The sequence below is a fragment of the Acomys minous genome, assembly GCF_964271855.1.
Source record: "Acomys minous genome assembly, chromosome: 10".
Classification (NCBI taxonomy): domain Eukaryota; kingdom Metazoa; phylum Chordata; class Mammalia; order Rodentia; family Muridae; genus Acomys; species Acomys minous.
Genome location: NC_140491.1, coordinates 103,046,331 through 103,072,197, shown reverse-complemented (window position 1 = coordinate 103,072,197; position 25,867 = coordinate 103,046,331). Strand labels below are relative to the sequence as shown.

General features: G+C 43.9%; 1 protein-coding gene across 1 annotated transcript in view; it reads left to right on the top strand.

The window, feature by feature from the left end:
• STK39 (serine/threonine kinase 39) overlaps nt 1–25,867 on the top strand; it is a 269,519-nt gene that overhangs the window by 144,295 nt on the left and 99,357 nt on the right. The window contains exons 11-13 of the mRNA XM_084798901.1: nt 19,395–19,517; nt 19,606–19,635; nt 24,956–25,018. Of these exons, the coding sequence (XP_084655027.1) occupies nt 19,395–19,517; nt 19,606–19,635; nt 24,956–25,018 (216 nt within the window). The remainder of the gene's footprint in view (nt 1–19,394; nt 19,518–19,605; nt 19,636–24,955; nt 25,019–25,867) is intronic.

Genomic DNA, 25,867 nt, shown 5'->3' with positions numbered 1-25,867 from the left:
TACCAGTATTCATAATTAGGATCTCAAAAGCATATTGGGCTGCATATCCCTAAAAAGGTAGGTAGGTTTGCAGCCTACAGTGATTCATTCTCTGAGCGGGTTTGAAGATGAGGCCTCAGGTTTTGTTTCCTGCAGATAGAATTCAGCTTAAGACATCATTTTCAGACCACATGCTGAGTTTTAGAATGGAACTAAACATTTCAGACATTTAATCCCACTCACCTGTAAAACTACCTGGTATGGCAGCAGCAATTATCTCTTTCCGTGAGATGAACGGCCTGAACCAGTGGCTCAGCAGTGACAGCCGAGTCCAGTTGGAGCCTTGGTTCAGGAAACGTCCACGATGTTCATGATCATTGTGCTCAGCTGCCACCTCACAGAAGGAATCTGCTTCCATCCTTGCTTTACTGCCTAAGGGTTCTATACTATGAATCATTTTTTTGTGTGTTTAAAAAAATTCAACAGCGTGTAACTCAACAGTTCTCAACTTGTGGGTCTCGGCCCCCTGGAAGGGGGTGCTGAATGACCCTTTCACAGGGGTCACCTAAGACCATTGGAAAGCACAGATACTTATATCACAATTCGTAATAGTAACAAAATTACCATCATGAAAGAGCAACAAAAATGATTTCGTGGTTGGGGGTACCACAACTTGAAGAACTGTATTAAAGGGTCACAGCATTAAGAAGGTTGAGAACCACTGATTTAGTACATAATAAATAAATAATATATTATTATTATTATTACATAATAAGAACACATATATACGTGATTTGAAATATAACATACACGAACCTGAACACTTCACTTCATGTTTAGCGATTATGTAGATAATAGGACTGATTCTTAAAAATACAAAAGTGGCGTAAGTATCAAAGTTTCCGCTTCAATTATTTTTCTTAGGAAATGAACTCCTATGGCTTAAGACCATTAGTCCTCTATCCCAAGATGATCTTCATATTTTATTGTGACATGATTAACCCACATCCTTCCCTTAGGTAGGTGTGTCGGTACCCAGTGAGGTCGTAGACAATCAGATGCCTTCCGAGGGTTGTCAGTGTAGATTTGAACCTACCTGGCAGGGAGGATGGTACCCCAACGATTAGCTGAGGGCAGCGGGATGAAAGTTCTGGTGGACTCAGAGGAAGGACAGCAGGTTACCAAGAAGAGACTTGATACCCTATGAGCATATACAGGGGGATGTAATCCCCCTCAGGAACAGTCATAGGGGAGGGGAATAAGGGGAAAATGGGAAGGAGGGAAGAATGAGAGGATACAAGGGATGGGATAACCATTGAGATGTAACAAGAATAAATAAATAAAAAAAGGGAAAAAACTGTAAAATAAATAAATAAATAAATAAATAAATAAATAAATAAATAAATAAAGTAAGTAAGTAAGTAAGTAAGTAAGTAAGTTCTGGTGGGATGCTGTGTTAGGGATGGGTGTGGGTGCAGCGGTCCTCGCAGACTTCATGGCAGTTGTGATGCTTCCGTTGTCCAGTGTGAGATAGACGGAAGTCTCCCTTCTCCAGAAAGCAAGCATCTGTGTCCAGGGTGGATACACCTAGGAAGGTCTGCACAGGTCATGGCATTGCGTGATTGAAGCAGAGAGAAAATAGACAGGTGCAGGGCAGCAGGGGTGGTAGGAATGCGAGCGGTGTCCAGACAGGAGGATGCAGAACTTAGGGCCGTTTTTGTTCGATTCTTGCAAACCCAGGGCACTGTGATGGGAATTTAAGCAAGTTCACTAACTGAGACCGCTGTGTGCCAAACACAGCAGGTGTGTAGGTTGTGCATAGACTCTCAGCTCAGAGGTAGACTCTGTCTTCTGAATGCCCTGCATCCCTTTCCTGCTTTGCCTCATTTTCTTCATATTACCTGTGAGGCTTTTGGGGTGGTGGATGAAAACTTGGCTAGGTCAGAGAGGTAGAGAAAGCATCCAGCTGACTTTCCTCCTCAGCTCACGTCCTGAAGGAAAGAGACAGAAACCAAAAGCTTGATACCTCAGTTGACAGCCCAGGAGGAAAAGGCCTGCTACTTCACTAAACAGCCCAGAAGGAAAAAGCCAAAAAGCTTTCTTCCTCTCCACATCATCTTAAATACTCTTCTTTCAAATTCCCTCCTTTCTACTTAATCCGCATCAGCTGGTTTCTTGCTCTGCCTCTTGACCTAAGGTTAACTTTATTAAATACAGAAAGCTCTTAGATTAAGGACGTGCACTAGGGTTGAGCCACAATATAATCACCTGTTTATAATAAACAGAAAGTTCTTCATTTAAAGCCATATATTCGGACTGAACCACACCAAACAAAAAACAGATATTTACAATTCACAATCTTGGGGTACACAATGGGTTTAAATATCCTGCAACAAACTATTTTCATTGTGTCCCATAAGTTTGGGTATGTTGTGCCTTCATTTTCATTGAATTTTAGGAAACTTTTACTTTCTTATTTCTTCCCTGACCCAAGGGTTACTGAGTAGAGAGTTGTTTAGTTTCCATGACTTTGTAGGCTTTCTGTTGTTTCTGTTGTTGAAATCCAGTTTTAATCCATGGTGATCTGATAAGACACAAGGGGTCATTTTAGTTTTCTTGTATCTGTTGAGGCTTGCTTTGTGACGGACTGTGTGGTCAATTTTGGAGAAGATTCTGTGGGGGGCTGAGAAAAAGGTATATTGTTTTCAGTTTGGGCTAAAAGTTCTGTACATACCTGTTAGGTCCATTTGATTCATTAAATTTATTAGTCTCATTATTTCTCTTTTTGTTTTTGTGTTGATGGCCTGACCATTTTTCAGAGTGGAGTGTTGAAGTTTCCCACTATAATGTATAGGGTTTGATGTGTGATTTTTGTAGCTTTTAAAAAATACATATTTTTTTATTTTTTACATACTCATTTATATTATTACACATATGTACAATAAACTACCTATTTAAGCAGACAAAAAAATAAAAATAATGCTTTCCACCTGTTCTTAGTTTCACTATTAGCTGAAAGGTACCATAAAAAGAGTAGATTCTAGGTAGGAGTGAATGTCCCTGGAACACTGAATTCACACTGGGGTTTCCTTTCACCATCCCATCCATTGATCCCAGGAATGTGATTGTTCTCCCACTGTGTTTTACTTTTATTAGCCCCATGAGAATATCTAACTGTAATTTGTTGGCCAGCTACTTTGTCAGGGAAATACGTGAATTAGAACATATGGCTTGTTAGAACCGTTTACAAGGAAATCTATATTATTTATTTTGCTGCTCTAGCAGTCTCTTTTTAGTAAGAAATAAATGAAGATAAATAGGATTTATGATACATTTTCACTATTGAATTGAAGCACAGTTTTATGTTGCCCCAGAAATGGAAGTCGTGTCTGGAAGGATTTTTACAGTGGGGCCTGCATCCTACCTTTTGTTTATTACCAAGAATTAAATTTCCTGGTGACATCATAAGAGACAGGAATCTGGTCTTTCTGAAATAAATACATTGTGTTAGCAATAGGAAAACAAGGAAGACCTTTTTTTTTTTAAAACACAGCACCCATTACAGATCTTGCTTGAGTGGTGATAGTATCTCATTTGTGAGGACAGACCTTAAGGTCCGTTATAGATTAAATATATGGACTATTTAAACCACTATTGTATCACAGCAAAGTGTCCCCAGATGAATAAATAAAATGAAAGAATAATCCTAAACTAAAACGCAAGACACAGGACAGTTCTGAACCCACCATCTCACACCCTTACAAAGCTACAGTCCCTTGCCGTCACGGATGATTTCACTGGGAGGAAATGACTAACAGAGACTAGAGAAAAGCGAGGTTGAAAGGCCTAATTTATTCTATCTGCTTGAGCATATACTGGTTTAAATAAATAAACTGAAGAAAAGCCTATATTCTGACACAGTAGTGAAAATTCTAACACAGACTGATAAGATGTTCTTGGTGGGAAGATGTTAATGTGATGCTCTAAGCCATCTCTGTTAGAGATGCCTCCTAGCATACTCACAGGTGAGATGCTGCCATGCCATGGATCTGTCCATCTGCAAACGAATGCATAAAGAAAAACATAACGGAAATTTATTTAGCTACACGGAAGGACCAAATTATGTAATTTTCAGGAAAATAGCTGGAAATAGAGATCATGGTATTAAGAGAAATAAGCCGGACTCAGAAAGACAAAAAATACCATCTTTCCCTTACGTGGAGCCCATATTTTCCATGCACATGACATGAAAGCCGAAGGGGATGAATACAGTGGAATGGGAAGAGGTAGCAGAGTGTGACGATGTAAGAGGCGCAAAACCGCTCTTGTGCAACACAACACCTTGCACAGCGAATGCGCACTAGTGGAACAATAGTATGTCAGAAAGAGCTATGGTTTACAGATAAATCAGGCTGGCAGAATATTAGTAGGTGGGCAGATGTGGTTCATTATAATAGCTTCACCCTCTGTGCATTGATGAATATTCTATTTGAAGCCAAAAATTTATGGTTAAGCCAAAGTGAACGCTGTGCCATAAAAGAGGAGGATGTAGAAGGCCTGGTCCTGTCTGGCTGGTGACACTTACATGACACCTGCCACTCTTCATGCCTGTTTGGGTTATAGTGTTTTAGCTTCTCTGATGCTGAAGGTGCCTCTCCGGCTAGGCTGAAATCCTGTGTTCAGGGAGGGTGGTAACACCATGCCATCCAGGAGATTCCTCATCTCTTGGCAGAACTATAACTTACGTGGATGCATGTGGGATAAGAGCTTTGGTAGATCGACCAGTAAAGTGATTAGGAGAGAGAAGAATTTAACTATCAGGCATGTCTCCAAATGCAGATCGTCCTGGTGCGGTCACTGGTTTTCCTTAGCAGCTCAGGCTTGTGCTAGAAACACAACTCTCCCATTTTGAAGCCAGGGTACCAATCGGTGCTGGTTATAAGCCCAAGCAGGCGTATGCTTTCCATGAAACTTCACACCTGACATTTCTGCCCTTCGCAGACAACAGGCCGGCTAAATGAGTTGGTTACACACGAAAGTGATCTCACTGAAGCAATATGGACTTGTTTGCTTCTTTGAATTATCCCCAGGACGACGTGATGTTACTGTGTCAGCTCAGAGGCAGATGGGCCCATCTGTTTCCACCTTGAGCGCTGCGGTTGCTCCCTCTTAAAGCTATGCCCTTCCTCACAGGCTCTTCAGATGCTTAGAAGATGACCAGCAGTTACCTGGACATCAATTGCTACTTTGCTCAAGCAGATAGAATAAATTAGGCCTTTCAACCTCGCTTTTCTCTAGTCTCTGTTAGTCATTTCCTCCCAGTGAAATCATCCGTGACGGCAAGGGACTGTAGCTTTGTAAGGGTGTGAGATGGTGGGTTCAGAACTGTCCTGTGTCTTGCGTTTTAGTTTAGGATTATTCTTTCATTTTATTTATTCATCTGGTGACACTTTGCTGTGATACAATAGTGTCCCGTGTGTCGGTGCTGGTCCTTCACAGAGCTGGGTTTTCGGTCCCCAAAGCATCTGTTGGTGATACTGGGTCTGCGGATCGTGGCTATGAAGTACAACAAGGGTTTGGGGAGCTAATTGAATTTTCTTAAATTGCTTGCTCCCTACCTCCTGGGAATTCTCTGATGGTCTGAATACTGGGCTTGGACATTCCTCGTTGGGGGGGATGTGGGAGAAATATGTAGGGTTGGAGCAAAATTTTTCCATGGGCAGCAGACAATTATGATTCAAACAGTAAATATATATTTAAATGTCACTAAATACAAGCAATTAGAGCAGCCTGAGCCTCTTCCTTCCTAGATCCAAATTTTCTTATATACCAGAATATTTTCTTTGTAATTTTGTAACAAATGCCAGCCTACACACACACACACACACACACACACACACACACACACACACACACACACACACACAACCAAACCCAGAATCCATCATTTTATAAAATAATGTGGAAGCACACAAATTTATCTCCCTGACAGTGAGAAATCAAAAGGCAGAACATTAGTAAATACTGGTGTCATTAATTGCATTTCATTTTTTATTTTATTTTATAGACTTCATTATTTAAAAGCTTGCAGATAAATTATTTTTGCCCTGTTTTTATTACCAAATATATGACGGTTCTTATGTGGTAAAGTGTTTTGCTAATTGCTTCACTTACTGGAGCAGATCATTTGCAATACCTGTCAGTGTCCACTGTTGAAGCCACTGTGTAGAAACCAACTGTGGTGGCACTCAAAGGAAGGGTAAGCAGGCTGCCAGGATGAGCCCTGATAGGCTGTGATCCTAAGCTTGGGGGAGAGGGTCCTCTTCTGTCACAGACCTAGGGTATAGGGTAAAAGAGTGAGGGAGGGGGAAACGGGAAGACACAAGTGAGGGAATAACAATTGAGATGTAATCTGAATAAATTACTTAAATTTAAAAAAATAAAGTGGACAAGGATTTTTTAAAAAACGTGTTGGAGATCCCGAGCTGTTACTTTTGTGGCAACAGATGTCAGCAACAGATGTCGCTGAGGATACTTTGATGTCAGTGAGGATACGTTGGTGTTCTCCTTTGACTCCACTGTCATGTCATGTTAGAAACCTCATTCCTTTGTTTTCTAATGCCTGAAAAGGGGGGGGATACTCACCCTCACATTATGCTTCATCCCCCTGGAAAAGTCGGTCTTTTATTCTGTTGTGTTCAAAGTGGTGATCCTTTTTTTTTTTTTAAAGAAGGCTTTATAATTTCAGTTTAAATCCTTAGTTTTTGGTTGAATGCATGCACCCGATAGGTAAAGAAGGCCCACTGAGTGTTTCTTCTCCGTCTTGACGTCCGTCTAGCAGAGCACTCCTGGGCTGCTCCGCACAGCTCAGTGGTTTCTGACTGGTGACTGCAGAGGGAAGGAGATAAATCAGGAAAGCTCCCTTTCCCCCTTTGTTCTGGGGCTCCTGGCCCTGCCTGTGCGAGGAAGGAAAGTCCTGTTCAGCACATCTGAGGAGCAGATAAGTCTTGTCTAAATGCAAGAACCTGTCCACAGAGGCAGAGTGCTTCCTGCTGAGGCCGGAGCCAGGCCATTACCTTTGAAATGCAAAGCTGAGGTTTTGGACCTGAAGCTGCTGTTCCTGCTGATTTCCAAGTTAGTGTGGAACTAGGGAGGGAGAGAGAAGTGTTACCTGCTGCGGCCCCCTCGAAGACCAAACCACAGTGAAAGAGAAGCACCCCTTTCCTGTAAATGCTCTTAGAAACACGCAGACTTATCTGGAAGTTTATCCGTGCGCCACCCCGATGTTCTCTGGCACACTGATGGATGCTCTTGTCCTCTGCTAGGTTTTTCCTGCTAATTATGTCTTGATGGTCTGCTTGATGCTTGTAATTGGCTGCACACTGTTCTATACTCTGTCTGGCTGTTGATTTTACAGCCACAGACCAAGCCTGCTTCCACCTGAGCCGTGTAAGCATAACCCTGATAAGCAGTACAAACACCCTGGGCCTCTGAGAGGCCCCGATGGCAGCCGCTATTCATCTTTCTGTTTTATATGAAACAGCTGCGCCGTGTGCGCCACTGTGCGGGTGATAAGACTTGATTTGGGTCTTCCTGACGGACATTTACTACCTGTGTGCTTTTTACTATTGCTGTCATCCAACCTGGACCATCGGATGACTGAAAAGCTGAAGCAGCCTCAGAGCAGCCCTCAGCAGTTTTTATGAAGAAAGGCCGTGGCATTCACGCACACAACTTTCATACAATGTTTTTGGAATATGAGATATCATAGGTCAATTAGTAGGAGGCTTGTTTACCAGGTACAAGGCCTGGGGTTCAATCCCCAGTATCACATTGGACAAGGTAACTCACTCTGAAGCTTTAGGCAGGAGCATCAGAGGTTCGGGGCCATCTCTGGCTACGCTAGCCTGAGCTGCATGAAGCCTTGTCTGGAATAAAAGGTTCGTATGTATATTCCGAATCAGCTTTCTTGGTGGAAATAAAATGATCAGGGCTATTTTTTTTTAATACTTTCCTGGGTTTGAATTTCATTTTCATCCCACCAAACTATTGCATTAGGATTTGAAAATATTGCCACAGGCCACCCTGAGTCTAAGTTTTCAGCACAGAGCTTTATTTGTCCCAGAAGGACAAAGGGCAGGGAATAAGAGATAAAGGCAGGAGATAGACAAAGAGAGAGAAGGGAAGGGGAGCAAGGGAGAGAGGAAGAAGTCTTTGTGTGGGGGGTGGGGGCGGGTGACAAAGGGCTGTCACAGAGGAGATGGCCATATCCCAGAGCAATATGGCGCTTTATAAAGGGGGAAACCCTCAAGTTAGGACGATGAGTTTAATAGTAATTGGGTATGCTAGTTAGGTGAGCCTAAGGGAGAGTTTTGATTGTTGGACTTCAATCCTTTACTAGCTGGGCTTTGGTGGTCAGCCTCAGGAGGAGGAAGAAGTGGTCAAATCAAGTAATAGACCATGGTGGGTAGCTTTGGGAATATAACCTATCAGGAATTTAGCAAGGCAGAGGGAATTGGAGAGAAGAGATGGGCAAGGCCTGCCAGAGCCATGCTTGTCAGGCCCAGGCTGGCTAGGGTTCCTTCAGGATATCACTCCAGACTGTTCTGGTCACTAATCAAAGCTCATTCTTGATGAAAGGTTCACCCAGGCAGCAGTGTTGACTGGCTTCCTTGAACACGGAGCTGTTTGAACCAGCACCTCGCCCCTATACTTGGTAGGCGTCCTCTCCTCGGAAGAGCCAGCCTCCTAAGTCACAGTGGATCCGTTCCTGCTCGTTTTGCTTGTTTCCTCTGTTCCAGTTCTTTTTAAATTTCACTTGGCCGTGCTAACCATTTTCCATTAGCAAAAAAACCCAGAGGATGCCCACCCTGGTGTCGCTCTTCTGCTGGTTAACGTCCCTTTTGTTTGTAAATACCAGTAATGAGACTGCAGAGAAGCAGAACTTACTGCAGAGGGTGGGCACACTCAGCCGCAGGGCTGCATAGGCTGAGCTGGCATCCACGGAGCCGGAGCCGGCTGTCAGGAAGGGCAGCCTGGGACCCGAGGCACAATAGAAGCTGTTATGGGGGCAGATTCTTCAGAGTAATCCTTCCTGAGTGTGGAAGGATCAGGCCCAGCCAGTTTATCAAGGAGAATTTCCCTTGTTTTGATTGTGTATTTAATCCCATCCCCTAGATGCCTTCATAGCCTCACCTAGATTAGCTTTTGATTTGAGTGACTGTGGACCATAGTGTAGCCAGGTTGACACAAGGCAATAGAAACCGACCACCACCTTGCTTCTCGGTGTCCCTTGAGGATCCGTCTGGTTCCAGCCGTTAGTTATACCGCCCTCTGGGAGGTATGGTAAGCTGGCAGGTTCATCTTCCTCAGTCCCCACCTCTCCTGCAATTCAGTTCCCTTACCACTTGCTGCCGAATCCAGGCAGCCTCCACTCTACCCTGGAGCCGAACACTGTTTGCTGCTCTCCCTTCGGTTTGATGAGAAGTGTGTCTGTCTTCTCGCTTTGTGCTGACTGCTGTAACCAGGGCGAGCGGTGCCGTTGTTCTCCGTTAGCTGAAGTTACAGAGCAGCTTGGCACTCATTCCAGCAGAAGCTTTAGTTTTGCAAAGACAATAGCTGCAAAATTGGATGCTGCTTTTGCGGCTGGTAGCGGGTGTCACTGTTCTTTGTCCCCCTGACTTGGAGGAGTGCCATATTGGAGGATCGATGGGATTAAAACAGAGTAAGAAGTCTAATTGCCTCCTTGTTTTGTGCCGCTTCTTCGAGAGCATCCCCTGCACTCTCTTTGAAGACACTGCTGTTTCATGTTGGATTTCCAAAGTTACAGAATTCTTCTGTCACTACCTGAAGGGCAGCATTTATCTTTTTATTATTATTTGCACAGTAGAAATTGCTAAAGGATTATTGGGAAGTTCTGCAAGACGTCCTTCAGTGTCCGGAACCACTCATTATTAACTCATCAACATCATCTGTTTGTGCCCAAGCTTTTCTAATCGCCTATAGAAGACTCTCCAGTCTTCATCTCTGCGGTCCTTGATGCTGCAGAGAAAGAGATGCCAAGTTTTCTCCGGGCAACTTGAGCAATAGTTTAAAAGGTGTTAATAGGAATCACTGAGGATAAGGGCCAAGATTTAGCAGTAGCTGCTTGTCTCTGATTAATAGCAATAAGCATTTTCTCTTCTTGGTGTTTTAATGTGCAATAACATGGTCAGATGGAAATAATTTGCAGGTGTGAATTAAAACGGGACTTTATAGACCCAGTGTATCTGCAGTTGGAAATCGCTACTTGAAAAGCAAAACATGGTCATGTCTTTTGTCTGGCATGGCAAGGCTTATCAAATGCAACTTGCCGAGCTTCAAAGAGTCACAGTGTTTAGAATGGAAAACGAAATTGAAATAAATTACCTCATCAGTCCTTACCTTGATTATTCATTTTTGTATGCCCCATCACCATGACCGTAGTGGCTTCAGACAATGACAGTTCTTTTTGAAAGTCTCCTGTTTTCTAAGGGTCAAGAATTAGAGAAAGCCTTGGCCTGTTGCTGTCTGGCCTCACACAGCTGCAGTTACATGGGCTGTCTGAAGACTGTATCTTCATGGGGCTCATCTGGGCTGTTTGGTATTCAGAGCCTGCAGATCACACATGATGAAGGTATAAGGTGTGTGTATGTGTGTCCCTCCTGCTGTCACTAAGAGTCCCCCCTCTTCCTGTGTATCCGTCCTCTGCCCTCCCATTATCTATAAAACCCAAATTACATATTTCTTCTCTCCCTTTGTCTATAAAATCCAAATTACTGCTGGGTTTATAAGAGAGGCTATGACCTCACAGGCACACACACACTCACACTCACACACGATCGCCTTTTCTGACCTGCTGCCTCAGGTCTGCTTTGCTCTGTCAGCCCTGCATGAAGCACTAACCTAGTCAGATTGAGGAAAAGATGCTGGACTCCAGTTAAGTTACCCAGCCTTCCCTTGAGCTTATTCCATAGCCCACGTACGCCCTAAAGTAGCCATCTTCCTGACTTAGCCTCCTGCAGAGCTGAGGTTACATGTCTGGCTTTGTATTCTATGTTTTGATAGTGGAGTGATGTGATTCTAGAAGAAACCGTAGCACCGGGGGTGGGGGTGGGGCGGGGTGAGAGACGCTATTATGTGCTTTGGGGAGGAAAATCTGCCTTCCATTTATCCTCTGACCATGACAGTTTTCATCTCCGAGGCACGTAAAATGCAGCCTTGTGTTTGTAAGATCCACGCAATCCAAAAGTCTTTCCTTATGATAATATTAGGCTCGGCCTCAATTAAAGCGCCTTATCACCTAAACTTGGTCTGAGTATAGAGGAGGCGCAGTGCAGAGGAGAGTCGGTTGGTTCTTTCAGTTCTGTTGTGAAGACCTCTGAGCTAGAGAGACGTTTGCTCCTCGCACATTACAGATAGGCTAAGGAGGCAGGCATTCTATGAGCTCATCCGAAAGGAGGAAGGAAGAAGCGCTCAGATATATGGCAACCACGGAATCTCCTAGGTCCCTGGTACCACATCCTCTTCTGCTGTTCTGCGTGGTACTCAGTTCCTCTTTTTGGGTTCTCAGTTGTCTTAAGTTCTTGGTAGATAGAAAAGAGTGAAGTTTTGTTTTGTTTGTTTTGTTCTTTGAGCACAGTAGTTTTTCAGTCACTTCCTGCTGGCTGGTGTGGGTACCCAAAGGCCTCTGTTGCATGTTTTCCATCGCGTGTTTGGGTACTAACCTGTGTCCCATTGCATGCTGGGGATCTGAAGCACCCCATTGTATGTTTGGGTATCTGCAGTGCCTCTTTTACTTTGTAATCTTTCTTTAAGTCTAACCTGGTGATATTTTAAGCACCAAAACCAATAAGCAAGCAAAACTGTAGGGTTTCTATGAATTGCACTGGCTTCAGCTCCTTAGACAACGCCGTGCCACATTTGCTTTGTTCCCAGTCTCCTTGTGCCATGACAACAGGACAATGGCTTTATGGGTCATAAGAACACTGTTACTTAGTGTAGTGGTTCTACATCACAAGATCTCTGGAAGGCCTTAGGCTTTTTTTGATGGTTTCTGTGAGGCCACACCTTGGATCCTTCTGAAGTCTTGACAGAGGGCTATACAGTTCCACCCTGGGCTTGATCCTGCTCTGAAGTCATTTCTGGGTGTGAAAGTCATTTGATGCCCAGATGAGTTGGAAATGAGAACTCGCCTAAGATGTAATAGTTTGTTTCTGAGCTCATCTCTCTGTGCTCACATTTTGTCATCTGCATCGTGCAGAATGCACATGTGGCTTTTGAATGTCCGGCCTGGAAGTCTCTATAGCTGGAGCACTGAGTCCATTCCATTTCCTTCTCTGCTCTGGCTGTCGGGGTGTGGTCTCCTGCCAAGGTCTTCCGTTCCTCTCGCTTCCAGTAACACATTCCCTGTAAGCTTTCACACCCCCCCCCCAAAAAAATCCCAAAACAAACAAACAAAAGCTTCCCCCAAACAACAGTAGGCCCTTCATTGTCTTACACTGTTATTGTGTGTTGGAGTTTGGAGAGGGCTTGCCTTCTCCAGGGGTGTCTCAGCATTGGTCAACTGTGATCAGAGTCCGATAGCCACAGAGAACCTGTGTTTTGCTGTTTTTAAGTTATGCAGCGTTGGATGACAGGGGCAGTTATACTGATTGCTGCCTTCTGCTGTCACTATGAGCCACCCCCCCCCCATCTTCCTCTGTATCCTTTCTCTGCCCTCCAGTTGTCTTTAAAACCCAAATTACATATTTCTTCTCTCCCTTTGTCTATGAAATGCAAGTTACTGCTGGGTATATAACAGAAGCTATGAGCACATAGGCAAAATTTGTCCTGCTTTTATAACATTTTTAGTTGTTCTTTTTTCCTTCATCAATTAATTTGTTAATTTTAGATCCCAATCCCGACCCCACTCCCTCCTTGCCTTCCAGTGTCTCCCTCCCACCCACTTCCTCCATACTCTGTTCTTTAAAATACATTTTAAAGTAAATTAGAATTACATCACTCTCCACAGTCCCTTTTTTCCCCTCCAGCCTCTTCCAGGTGCCCTCCATCAAACCCTTCCCATGTATGCCCGCTCTCAAATGATATCCTCTTTTCATGTGATTATTATTGCCCCATATATATGGTTGGGTAGGTATACAAAAATGTATAAATGCAGCCTGCTGAATCTGGTTTGTTTGTGTGTATGTGGTTTCAGGGGTCACTTTGTATTGGATAATCAATAAGGGACTTGCCCCATTAGTTGGCTATAGTTCTTTAGGGGTGGGACCTCACAAAACTTTCCACCTTCCATGTTAGCAGGTCGATTCATATAGACAGTGTTCTCTTCTTGTTTATGCAGCCATTTCTAGGAGAGACGGTTCCACAGCAGGCTTCCTAATAGTCTGACTCTTACAGGCTCCGCCTCCTCCTGTGTGATGTTTTCTGAGCCATAGATGCAGAAACTGTGGTGTTGATGTATCCGCTGGGGTTGGGATCCCCAGGTGCCATTGATCTCCACATTGGGTCCAGTTGTGGTTTTCTGTTAAGTATCTCCATTAGCTGTAAAGAGAAGATTCTTCAATGAAGGGTAACAGCTATGCTTAATCTCTGGGTATAAGGATTCAGTTTAGAATGTAGTAAGGACTAATGCTCTGCTGTGAAGTGGGAAATGGAAAAATGGGGAAGAGTCTCAAACTGGGTAGGCGTGAGAGAGGTCAATGCAGAAGGAGAAAGAACATAAAGGCAAATAACAGCAGGGCTGTTTGATAAAACCTGAAGAAGTCACATTACTCTATTCACCAAAAAGTATATGCAGTACAGATAAGTGTAGGTGTACGTGCAGACATCATAAGGAAACAATGCCAGTCAGGCTGACAGTGCTTCTTACATGAACCATAAACTGTTAAACAAAAAACCCCACTATGAGGTATGAGAAATCTCCTTTTGTGACGTTAGTCAGGTGACTCCCAAGACAATATAGACTGTTGCCTGCTCTTTGTGCTCACCACGGACCTCCTAGCCCTCGCTGTCATTTGAGGAGGACTCATCCTGTCTGTGTCACCAGGTCTTCCAGAGTCCGTATCTTTATCCTGGTTATAGCATTCATTGTTTATGGAAACAGCTAGCTTAAGTCCTCCTCTTCCGACTGCGATTTACTGAGATCTCAGCACTTATTTTATTCCTATTTGATCCAGCACTTGATAGGAAGAGATTCATAAAACTCTGTTGACTGGTTAAATCAAAAAGTGATTTGTAATAATGCCAAAGCCAGTTCTGTTCCCTGAAGCAGTATACGGTTTGATTGGCCACCTATCAAAAATAATAAACAGGAGAATGATGAGAACATGTAGGCAGAATGGCAAATGGGAGAACCAAAAAGGCTTAATATATGAAAAAAGGAGATCATTGGAGAACATGGAAAGACGGGTCAGGTCAAGGTGCATGTCATACGTGTGTGAAGTAGCAGAGTGAAGAAAGTATGTAATTTGTACATACCAGGCTGTGGAGTGTCTAAAGGGTTATAGTGGAGATAGGGTCCCAAAAATATAATCTCAGGCCAGACTATTTAAAGACTTGAATTTTAAAATGTCTGAAGTCAACCTATAGGCCAGAGCGAGAAATTAATTGTATGCTCCTTGACATAATATGAAGGCTAAAATGAGTGAGAAAGCAGAGGCTTGGGAATGAGTCAGCATTGTATTTAATAGGAAAGGCAACATCAGTGTTGAAGGGGCAAAAGATGCAAAATGCAATATTTGATACACTTGGCTGTGAGGACAACTTACGTATTAATAAGACGGCGTTTCAGGTCTTGGGCATTTATAATGAGGCAGCTCTCATGTTGGAAGGGTCAGGTCACCACAGTGGACATGGTGGATGTTTCTGTGAGGGGGAAATCTAGAGATGTTAACTCAGACAACAGCGGAGCAGTGTTAGAATGAGGCTGGTAGTAGAGGATTCGGAAATTTAGCCTTGAAGCGTTTCTATGCTGCTCATACCCAGCCATGCGCTTGGAAATCAAGACAAAGACATGCTGTGTTCTAAAGCTATCCTTCAGCGCAGAAAGGGAAGCCATGGGAAAGGCTTGTGGACTCACAGTCACACTGTTTTGTGACAATACATAGTGGGGAGAAGCAGCCATGTTTATGGTTAAGACAGACAACAGACAGCAGAGGCAGGCAGAGGAGGATAAAAGATGGAGGGTAAAAACGATGGACACAGAATTGAGAGAGTGTGTGGTAAAAATAATGGGTGCAGCCAGGCCGGCAAGATGGCCAGGGGTTGGATGTAGAGGCAGAATTAGCGTGTATTCTCAGTGGTGTGCTACAGAGACTGCACCAGCCAGCCACAGGAGGGGAGTGTGAGGCACGTGGGAATGCAAGCGTGGAGAGTCAGCCTAGGCTCCAGGCTGTGTGTGATGGCAGGCAGGAGAGGACAGAGCTGGAGGGGCCCAGGAGGCCAGGCAGCATGTGCAGGACAAAGATGCTGGGAGCCAGTGTTTAGTTAGGGCTGGTGCTGGCATTGTGCCCTGGAGACAGTGAAATGCTTACTGCTGAAACCTTACCAAGTCTCATTTTGTTTGTTAATTTTTAATAACTTAGAAGGCTTGTTGTTTGCCTGGCATTGCCTCAAGTATGTTAAAAAACAGCAATTAATTAGAAACAACTTTAATGCTTCTTGTTAGTTGAATGACTAAAAATAGAAATATGCCTCGTGTTACCTTCTGTTGTTCGGAGGAGGTTGGGTGGGCTGAGGTGGCTCGTCCCCTATGACTCCAGTACAGGGCAGAATTAGGGACACTGTGTGTCTTCAGGGGAGGGGAACTGAGTTCAGGCTTCTTCATAACAGGGGAAAATTATTCCAACAAGGTTCCAAGGCCCAGTGTCAGAGAGTTCTGCAGCAGTCAGTGGCGTTGATGGTGTGTAGTGAGTGGCTGGGTGTGCAGGCTGGACACGCATTCTTCTTTTGCTCAGTACTGTGCTAGAGACTTGCACCTCCATTTCTGTGATCAGTGCCATGTGTGCCAGGTCTCTCTGTTGCCTCCTGTATAGATTGCTTATCCTTCCTGGTCTGAAATCAGGGGCTATGTGCTACTTACAAAGATGCCACCAGAGCCCTTGGAGCACTCTGGCCTACCATGCCTCCCTCCCTTTCTTCCCCTGGATGCTGTGTCCCATATTTGCCCTGGACACCTGCCCAGTGGCCACTGGCCAGTGAGTACCACGGCTCCTCTGTCTCCCGTCTGCCCTAGTGAGAAACTGCAGCTTTGTTTCCCTTCTGTAATGGATTGTAGTCCTTGAAAGGCAGATGAAAAGAACCCGCCCCTCCCCCAAGCTTTACTGTCCAAAGTCCTTTTGCTCTCCTAAGTCAGAAGGCCACTTGTAAAATGATGTGCTTTGCCCCCATGAGGTAAAAAGTTGTTGCTTTGTCCCTATAAAGTCCCTCCGAGGATGCAACTTCGTACAGTTGATTTTTGCTCTCTTTACTGGATGTCACTGTCACATAAAAGACAACATGAAACCTGGCTTTCAAATTTTGCTGCAGTTTCATTCCTCAGAGTGAACCTGGGACCACTGTACAGATGGAACTTGGGTTTTTATTTTTGATACTGTTAAATCTTTTTCCTTTATAATTTTTGTATTATTAAAAAAAATTGGTAAAAACTACTGCATCTTTTCAAAGTGAATTGCAATTGTGAATAAATTTTGGGTCTTTTGAACATGTTTTGTCCTGATTAAGTTAAGGTATATGCTTACTGGTTTGGTCAACAAACCAGGATGGGTTAAAGGCCCATCCTGCCAAAGCTTTCACTGTCCGGAGCTATAATCATAGACACTTTGTTTTATCTTTTTCTCATTTACCAAATAAAATTACGAGAGAAGCAGCTGGGTTTCTGTAGTGCAGCAGAATGGGAGGGGCTTGCATCTTATATTTTGCAGTCGAATTCTCTTTGTAGATCGGACACTGACAGATCTCACAAAGGCAGTGCTTGGGAGAAAAGCCATGGTCTGTGTTTCCGAGCACACATCTGAGCTATTTCTGGAGGAAGGACGTTTCTTTTGTGTAATTTTTGCAGAGAATACTAAATTTATCAGTGATCCCTTGTTTCTACAATTTTTCATCAAGGCAGTGTAATATCTTGTTTTTGGTCCATGATTATATTTGTTTTCTCACTTCTTAGTTGAAAATCTGTTTTGTAACTGTTACAGCATCTCTAAAGTCCTCTCTTTTTAATGTAGTCATTAACCAATGGCCCTCATCACAATCAGTGTTGCCAGGAAAATTAATTGTATTGTACATGTCAGTGGAGAATTAGTTCCTTTTCCTTACGCATTTCTTGGTAGTTTGGAAATGAGCAATCTGTTCTAAAAATCCTTAAGTGCGTTTCAGCATTTATTTCTGTAGTACTTTGCCAGTATCTTTAAGAACCATCAGAGGGGGCTGGAGAGATGGCTCAGCGGTTAAGAGCACTGTCTGCTCTTCCAGAGGTCCTGAGTTCAATTCCCAGCAACCACATGGTGGCTCACAACTATCTATAATGTGATCTGGTGCCTTTTTCTGGTGTGCAGGTGTACATCCAGGCAGAACACTGAATATGTAATAAATAAATAAATCTTAAAAAAAAAAAAAAACCATCAGAACCACTAGTGTGATAATAAGCTTTGCATCAATCCAAGCTCCAAGTAGGGAAAAACACCCATGCTGAGCACGGGGTTGCTGCACTGAGTATCTCAAAGGTGACTTGCTTTTGGTTTTTGGTTTTTTGAATGGTAAAAATGACTGCATCTTTTAAAAGTTAATTGTAACTGTGAATAAATTTTCTTTCTTTTGAATTTTCTTTGTTGGAGCTCATCTTTTAGAACAGGCAGCCAGATTATACATGACAATCTCAAATCCAGCTTGTCTCTGTGCATGTTGTGTTTATAATGACATGTACAATACTCATATTTAAATTGTTCAGTGTTTGCTCTTTGTGTAGTGGCTAAATGTTTTCCATCGTAGAAACATAGTCTTCATCACACCATAGATGTGTGCGTGTGTGCATACATGCAAGTGTGTAAGCTATAAGACAGTTATGGGTATAGTTTCTTAAATAATGCCCACCTTTCCTTTTTTAAAGACAGGATCTTTTACTGTCCTGGAACTACCCAAATAGGCTCTGCCAGCTTGCCAGCGAGCCTCAGGGATTCACCTGTCTTCACCTCTTTAGCACTGAGATTGCGCATGCCGCCGCGCAGAGCTCTCTTTGCGATGGTGCTGTGGATCGAACTTAGGTCTTTGTGGTTGCGAGGCAGGAGCCCCTCCCATCTGGCTCTCTCCTCAGCTCCATATCAGAGACTCCCAAAGTCGTCATAGGCCATTATTTAGACAGCTTCTTTCTGATTTCAGTGACGTCGGGAGAATAAACGTCTGACGCCTCGTTTCTTCCTTTGATTTCTCTCTTCTATGACAGCTGCTTGTTCTTGGGAAACTTTCTGGGCCTTCATCTCCTCATTTGTAAAGTGAAGGGGTTGAACACATGGTCTCTAAAGTCCTCTTCCACTTGAAGTTCCTCTGAACCAGTGGACCACCTGCTGTTGTGTCCACATGTTCATCTGTGGCACCGCTTTGCCAAATTACATCCCAAATTACTATCGTCAGCAGCTTGTTCTCCATTGTCCTCTGCCTTTAGAAGCTTTTCTTACCAACATCAGGACACTTGGAAAGCACACCCTATGGATTATTTCATACACAGACACCCCCGTGTCCCCAAAATGCAGTAACAGAGGAAGCCTGAGTATGGCCCCAGCCAGTGCCAGGTTGAGGATGAAGATGCAGTGTTTGTCATCTCACAAGTGTCACATGTGCCAGGAAGTGTCTTAACGATGTTTTGTAGGTTGAACAGACTCCTGGAACAGATATGAAGCCAGGATCTGAAAAGAGCAACTTGGAGTGGGTGGGGATTTGCTCTGTGGACACGGGTTTTAGACTGCTGATATTCTGGCCTAATGTGACTCATCAGGTACCCAGGTTTCTCTCCCTTCACTCGGTCAGCAGTCAGCTGCCTGTGTGCATTTCCTTAGGCAATTCTGAAACTTGGCTCACGACTTTGTGTGTGTGGTAACTCACAAAGTTGCCAGCAAGTGAAGAAGGCAGTCCGTATTTAATGGTTCACGTCTGTGGTATTCTTAAGAATGTTCCGTTCTGTATGTGACACTTATGAATTTTAAGGACACAGTATTTTTGGAAGGATGTTGAGAGTGGGGGGTCTTCAGGCTGTTGGGTCCCTTGGTGTACTAACGTCCAGTTACCTGCAGGTTGATAACCACTTAGTTTTCAGAGCCTTATGGTTTGCTGCATAACGCAGGTAGCAGCAGCAGTGAGTGCTGGGCATCCCCAACCAGTGAAATTCTGGCTTACTATGTTTGACTCAGGTAAGGCGAGTTCCGGGGTCAAGCGGTCACCTCCATAAAACTGAAGACGGAGACTGGGAGTGGAGCGACGATGAGATGGACGAGAAGAGCGAGGAGGGGAAAGCTGCTGCCTCGCAAGAGAAGGTAACGAGCCGTGATCGCCACCAGCTACCCGCGCATGGTGTTTCTGCAGGATTCCGTGTGTCTTAACGCACATATAATTGTTTTACAGTCACGAAGAGTAAAAGAAGAAAACCCAGAGGTGAGGACTGATGATTACGTATGTATGTGTGTGCGTATTTACGCGCTCATTTATTGACTCTCTTATTCCCCCCATTCTGGCATCAGAGTTTGATCCGTTTTGAAGACGGTCCTCACAATCTGATGGAGTAGGAGAGAAAGGAAAGGCAGTTAGATTTTATTGGTTTTGATTCTGAGTTACCTTGGCCTGATTCGAGTATGGTGAATTACCCAGAATTCCCCCCTGAGCATCTGCTCCCCTCCCGCCATGCTGTGGGATGATCATAGTGTATAGGAGGTGGCCAAGAAGATGGTTGAGTCACATGGGACTCACTCAGTGGAATCCTTAGCCCTCGCAAGGAGATAATTATTTCTAGCTTGTAGCGTTCAGGATTTGGAAATACAGGTAAAAGTTGCCTTGCACTTTAACTTATGGAGAAGAAAAGCAGACATTGACATGGGAGAAACTCCAGGTTGAATCTATGACTCTTGACCTTTAAATGCTCTGGGTCACTTAGGTAACCAAGAAACACTCTTCCTGACTTCGCTGAGAACTGGTCATTTTTTTTAAAACAAAGATCATTTTTTTTTTTTACTTACTTCCTCCATCTGATTAATTATCCTAAGGCCTAATGATGATTACAGCATGCTAATACTCATCGAGGAAATTGGAGAATATTTAAATAGCTCGCAGTGTTTCACAGACAGTAATTAATATGTACCTTGCTAAAGCCTCATTACAAAACTGGAAAACTGTGGCCTAGAAAAGATACCTATCCAAACTCCCTGTCTTTTTAATTAGCAGACAGTTCCTTTTGGTTAAGTGAAACGCATCTTACATCGGGTTTGAAGTAGCAGTAGCCAGCTGTGCCTTTAGCAAGCCAGCAGTAGAGCCACGGGCCACTGTCCCCGGCCTTTCCGACCACCATGGTGAAAGTGTCCTGCTGCTGTTAGTTGTCAGGTACCTGCCCACCGGGGTCGGCTGTCCTTCAGATCCTGCCCTCTTACTTGCTCCGTCTGTGAGCCGTTCCTTCTGTTTGATGCTGACAACGTACACTTTGCTCGAGGATCTTGTTCTTCAGTGTAGGGACAGTGGTGGATTCCCCCGACAATGGGACACACTGGGAAACACGTTGTATCGGGATGCTGGGACAGTCTTCGCGGGGTATCATGAACTCTACCCTCTCTTGCCCACCTTCCCACTGTGCCTAGAGGAAAGCACAGAGCTCAGGTTTTTTCCATTTGCATCTCTAGTTGAAAGCAAGAGATCTGCCTAGATATAGTTCACGTGAAGATGCTTCAAGCACCATCATTGACTCAACAAAGGTTGCAGTTCGGTCATCGTTGACCAGAACACTAGGGCAGCATTTTATCTGTAAGTGTGTCCCTCTTGGATGCTGAATGTAGTCTTTATGTGTGTTGGTAACATGACCAACTCCACGTACTGGAGTGAAAACATGGAGCAGGAGTATGAATAAGCTGTCATATTTATGCAGTCAGAGTGGGGATAAAAGATCACAGGGCGTTATGTAGTTGAAGTGAAGTTCAGCAAAAGCCGTGTTGGTACTCCGGTGTTCAGACAGTGAGACACGGCACTTGATGAGCGCTTTGCCTGTGTGCTGCTGAGTGCAGTCCTGGGCAGGCCAAGGAGCCCATGCCAGCTTTACAGCATCTGTTGGAAAAGGTCAAGAGGCCTGAGTGGTATTTGTCAGTGTGGTATCCAGGGAGAGGTAGCTCTTGTGCTACATTTGGAGGTGTTCTACCTTGGAGAGAATTTCCAACTTGGACTTTAAAGCTCTCAGAGTTAGCTTGAAACTCATAGCCCAGCACTTTGAAAAATTGGCCCAGTTTAAAATATATATATATGATCTTCTGGGAAGCTTACCCACTAGTAATTAATAATTCGCAGCAATTGGATAATCACCCTCTCTTATTTATCATGTTGTTCTGCTTGGAGACAGAAGTCCATGGAGACCAAAGTTCATTAACAACAATACTAATATTAGAACTAGAGAGAATTAATTGATCAAAACCCGAGTCCATGCTTCATGTCTGGGTGGAACTGTGTCAGACACTGAGGATTTATGCACAGAGAGGAGAAAGCCTGCTTCCCGGGGAGCTGTTCATCTTTGGGGAAGGGTGTGGAGGAAGGCCTGGCTAAGGACTCAATTTTTCTAGGGCATATTTCCTAGCTCATAAATCTTATCTAAAATTTCCAGCTTCTATCCATTATTGATTTCCCTTTTGTTTTGTTTTTGAGACAGGTTTTCTCTCTGTGTGTCCCTGGCTGTTCTGGAACTCGCTTTGTAGACCAGGCTGGCCTTGAGCTCAGATCTGCCTGCCTCTGCCTCCCAAGTGCTGGGATTAACGGTGTGCACCCCCACCACCTGGCTTTAATTTTCTTTTGAGAAGTGGTTTACAGCTCCTTTGTGTCAGACTCTGAAGTACTTGTTACATGACTTGTCACTTTTGTGTCACTCTTCATTTTCTATGTGAAAAACGGAAGCTAACTTTATCTTTAAATGAAGCTTCCTTTGGACACTCACCGAGGCTTGCATTATGAAACAGTTTCTTTTAAAAGCCACATACATCGCTTAGACAATATGAAGTCTTCTGGCCCCGCCTCCGAACAGAGCCAGCAAAACCTTGAAAACAGGGAAGTGATTCCTAGGCTCAGCCTGTGGAGTTGCATTTGGTGGCTTAGGGTTTGGTCTCGGCAGCCCTGAGGTTTAAGATGCTTCTCACCTGATTCTGATCAGGGACTAGGATCTAAAGGACTGACTGGGAAAACCTGCAGAAGTCACTCTGAATCCAGATGTGCAGAATGGCACCTGAGAAGGTTGTAGATTTAAGTTCTCAAAGCTTCCACGTTGGTGTCTGCCTGTCTGGAATAAATACATACATACATACATACATACATACATACATACATACATACGGAAGAAAGGACCAGGTTTAACTAGAGATTAAATACAATGTGAAGATTAAGTTTATTTCTGTTGCTTATTGGTCTTTTAAAACCTGCCACTTGCAGGCTGGAGAGATGGCTCAGGGGTTAAGAGCACTGTCTGCTCTTCTACAGGGCCAACACCCACATGGTGGCTCACAACCATCTATACCCTCTAGTGCCCTCTTCTGGCGTGCAGCTGTACATGCAGAGAGAGCACTGTATACATAAAATAAATAAATCAAAACTTTGACTAGCTGTTAAAGCCATTCTAATGAAAGGCGCCTCTCTGATGCTGAGCAGCTCTCAGGCATGTTTGATTTATGCCTCTACGTAAAGGCAGAGAGAGGTCGGATTTCTCCCCAAATATGTTATGCTGACCCCTGTCTGTCACAGGCTGCTCAGCCTCTGTTCCAGCTACTGACATTTATTGCATGTGACTGCCCTTCAGATTTCCTTGTGACCAAAGGTAGATTTGTGCTCAGAAATCTAGTTTCCAAAGATTAGCTTTCTGTTTCAGAATGATTTTCCATTTGTAGTTTCTCTCAGTGTTAATGTTTCACATAATCTTGGTGTATTTATCAGAGCTCAAAACTGGTCGGCTACCTTGTCATCAGTTAAGCTTCACAATGTCCCCGGATTTCACTCCTTTGTGCACTGATGTCGGTGTTCTGCTCTAGCGGGGTGCAGTCAAGCACAGCACTGTCCATTTTGCTATAATGTTAATAAAAGTAGAAGCAGCAGCCAGGGTCCAGCTCCAAGAGAAGTTGGGGAGCAGACAACGCCTTTTCCTTCAGCTCTGAAGTGTTCACCTCTCTTTCACCAGGCGGAGGTGCCTGTGAGCCTCTGTTTTCAGAGGTATCCACCGTTCATTTCTTGTTTTCCTTCTTCCTTCCTGTCAGAAGCATATCTACTCAAGTAACCTTCTTGTAGCAAATTGTTTAGAAAGAAAGCAGTCTGGTAAGCTTTGTATGCTGTTGAAGGGTGACCGCTACTAATGGCATCAGCTTTATTGTAGGGTTTCGGTTTAACGGAGTGTGTGGCTGTGGCCTGCTTACATAGGGTTAGCCCACAGCGGTGAGTAGGGCCTGCACTTTGTATTTTGTGAATGTATTTTGTATGGGCGACCACCTTCTTACCTTGAGCACCCCTGTATTTTTGGAGGAATCTTGCACTTCTGGGGGTGCCCTCCTTCATGATAAGCAGTTATACCTTCATGGGAAGTGGCAAGGCATGTAGCCCTTGGACCCAGTCACCTAACTGGCTCTGCAACCTGATGACGGTCCAGGAGCAAGGGATTAGGGAAGGCTGGGGCCAGTTGTGGGTCAGCCTGCACCCTTCCTCCAAGGGGTATTTGATAGAGGCCTTGTCCTCGGCTGGTAAGTGGCCAGAGAGTAGGTGTGTTTCGAAGAGTCATTTTTCACTGACATGTTATAAACCGTTTCAAACATACAGCAAGATTAAAACACTTTATAGGGACATACCTACCACCATGTTTCAGCTGCTGTCAAGTTGCTTTTCCACATGTGCGTTGTGTTTATCCAGTTGTCCACCTTAACTTTACATGTACTTCAAAGTAAACCAGCCAGAGGTATTAATGTGCCTCTCCCCATCACTTCAGTCCGAATGGAATTATTTTTGAATGAGCATAGGGAGCAACAAGTTTATTCTCTTAGACTTCAGAACGTGCTTGCTGTGAAGATTTCTGATGATCTTAGTATTGGTAATAAATTACAAATAAGATCTTGTACTTTTCATTGCTGTTTCTCTCGAGTGTGGCGGGTTTTGTTGTTGTTGTTGTTGTTGTTGTTGCTGGCTGTCTCTCAAGTTTAGGTTCCAGGGTAGAGCCCACAAAATTAGAGCTTGAGGCAGGGACACCTTAGGGCCAGAATAGAAGTCTCAAATGAAAAGTTTCATTCTTGCATTTCTTTTAGGGAAATGATTTTGTTGTGTTGTTTGTTTGTTTGTTTGTTTGTTTTTACTACATTCACTTTATCAAATGACAGTGAAAAATTATTCAAAGTGCTGATGTACAAGGCAGATTTTTGCTGATTCTTCATATTTTTTCCTTAGGGTCCCCTTAACGTTAGTTGACAGGATACTTACAAGATAAGTTGTTATTTTAAAGCGTGATGTTTCTCATAAACCATGGGAGACATCCCAGAAACTGTTACAGACATAGATTCTGCCCCTTCTCCGTGAGATTCTGAGTGACAGAACAAGTGGGTCCGGAAGTCAAAGGGTGGCCATCAACACTTGGGACATACCTGGCCAGATGTGGCTACTTAAGTTCTTCTAAAAGTATCACCTCTGATGATCAGGATATTACAATGTTGCAATGACTAACATCTCCCCTTGGCCTCCTTGCATGTCCTAATGTTGGTTTTCTTGACAGATCTCCATGAACGCTGGTGGCATCCCCGAGCAAATACAGTCCCTCTCTGTGCACGACTCTCAGGTGGGTTCCTCTGACGGTCATTTCTATCTGAGGTGCTTCGTAGACAACTTCACAGAGAGACCCCAGAGTTGTAGACAGACAGACAACTTCACGGTAGTGCTCCCAAACCAAGGTTCCGAAAAACAACAACAACAGAAACCATCTCTTTTAAGTCGATATAAAGAAAGAGAACACCACTGCTATCAAACACCCTTTACAAGATGCTCAGCCCTAAGTAGCAGGCTTTGGAGAAGAAATAGATTACCCAAGGCACCTCTGAAATCACTGGTAATGTGGGAGGGAAGCAAAGAGGTGTAGTGTTTTGGTGTTTTTTTGTTTTTGTTTTTGTTTGTTTTTTTGTTTGTTTGTTTTGTTTTTTTGGTTTTTTTTTTTTTTTTGGTTTTTTGAGACAAGGTCTCTCTGTGTAGCCCTGGCTGTCCTAGACTCACTGTAGACCAGGCTGGCCTCGAACTCACAGCGATCCGCCTGCCTCTGCCTCCCAAGTGCTGGGATTAAAGGCATGCGCCACCACCGCCCAGCTGGTGTAGTGATTCTTAAGTCTGCTTCGCTCTAGCCACCAATACTGTGGTTAATTGATACTTTCCTCCTTTGCTTCAGATTGGCTTTCTATACCCTCTCTTGATGATTCTTTTATCGTTGAATTTTATAGGCAATTCATCTCTCCAATTTGTGTTATTAAAATACTAGTTCAGTGACTGTGCAAGTATGCCCAACATACTTAGAACAGGTGCATTACAGTAGGCCTGTGTTGTGATTGCCTTGGGTTAAAGCAACCGAGGCAAGGATATGGACGCCGAGCCTCAGGGTAGGCCCAGGTGTTTTGTTGTATAATGATATTATATGTCTGTT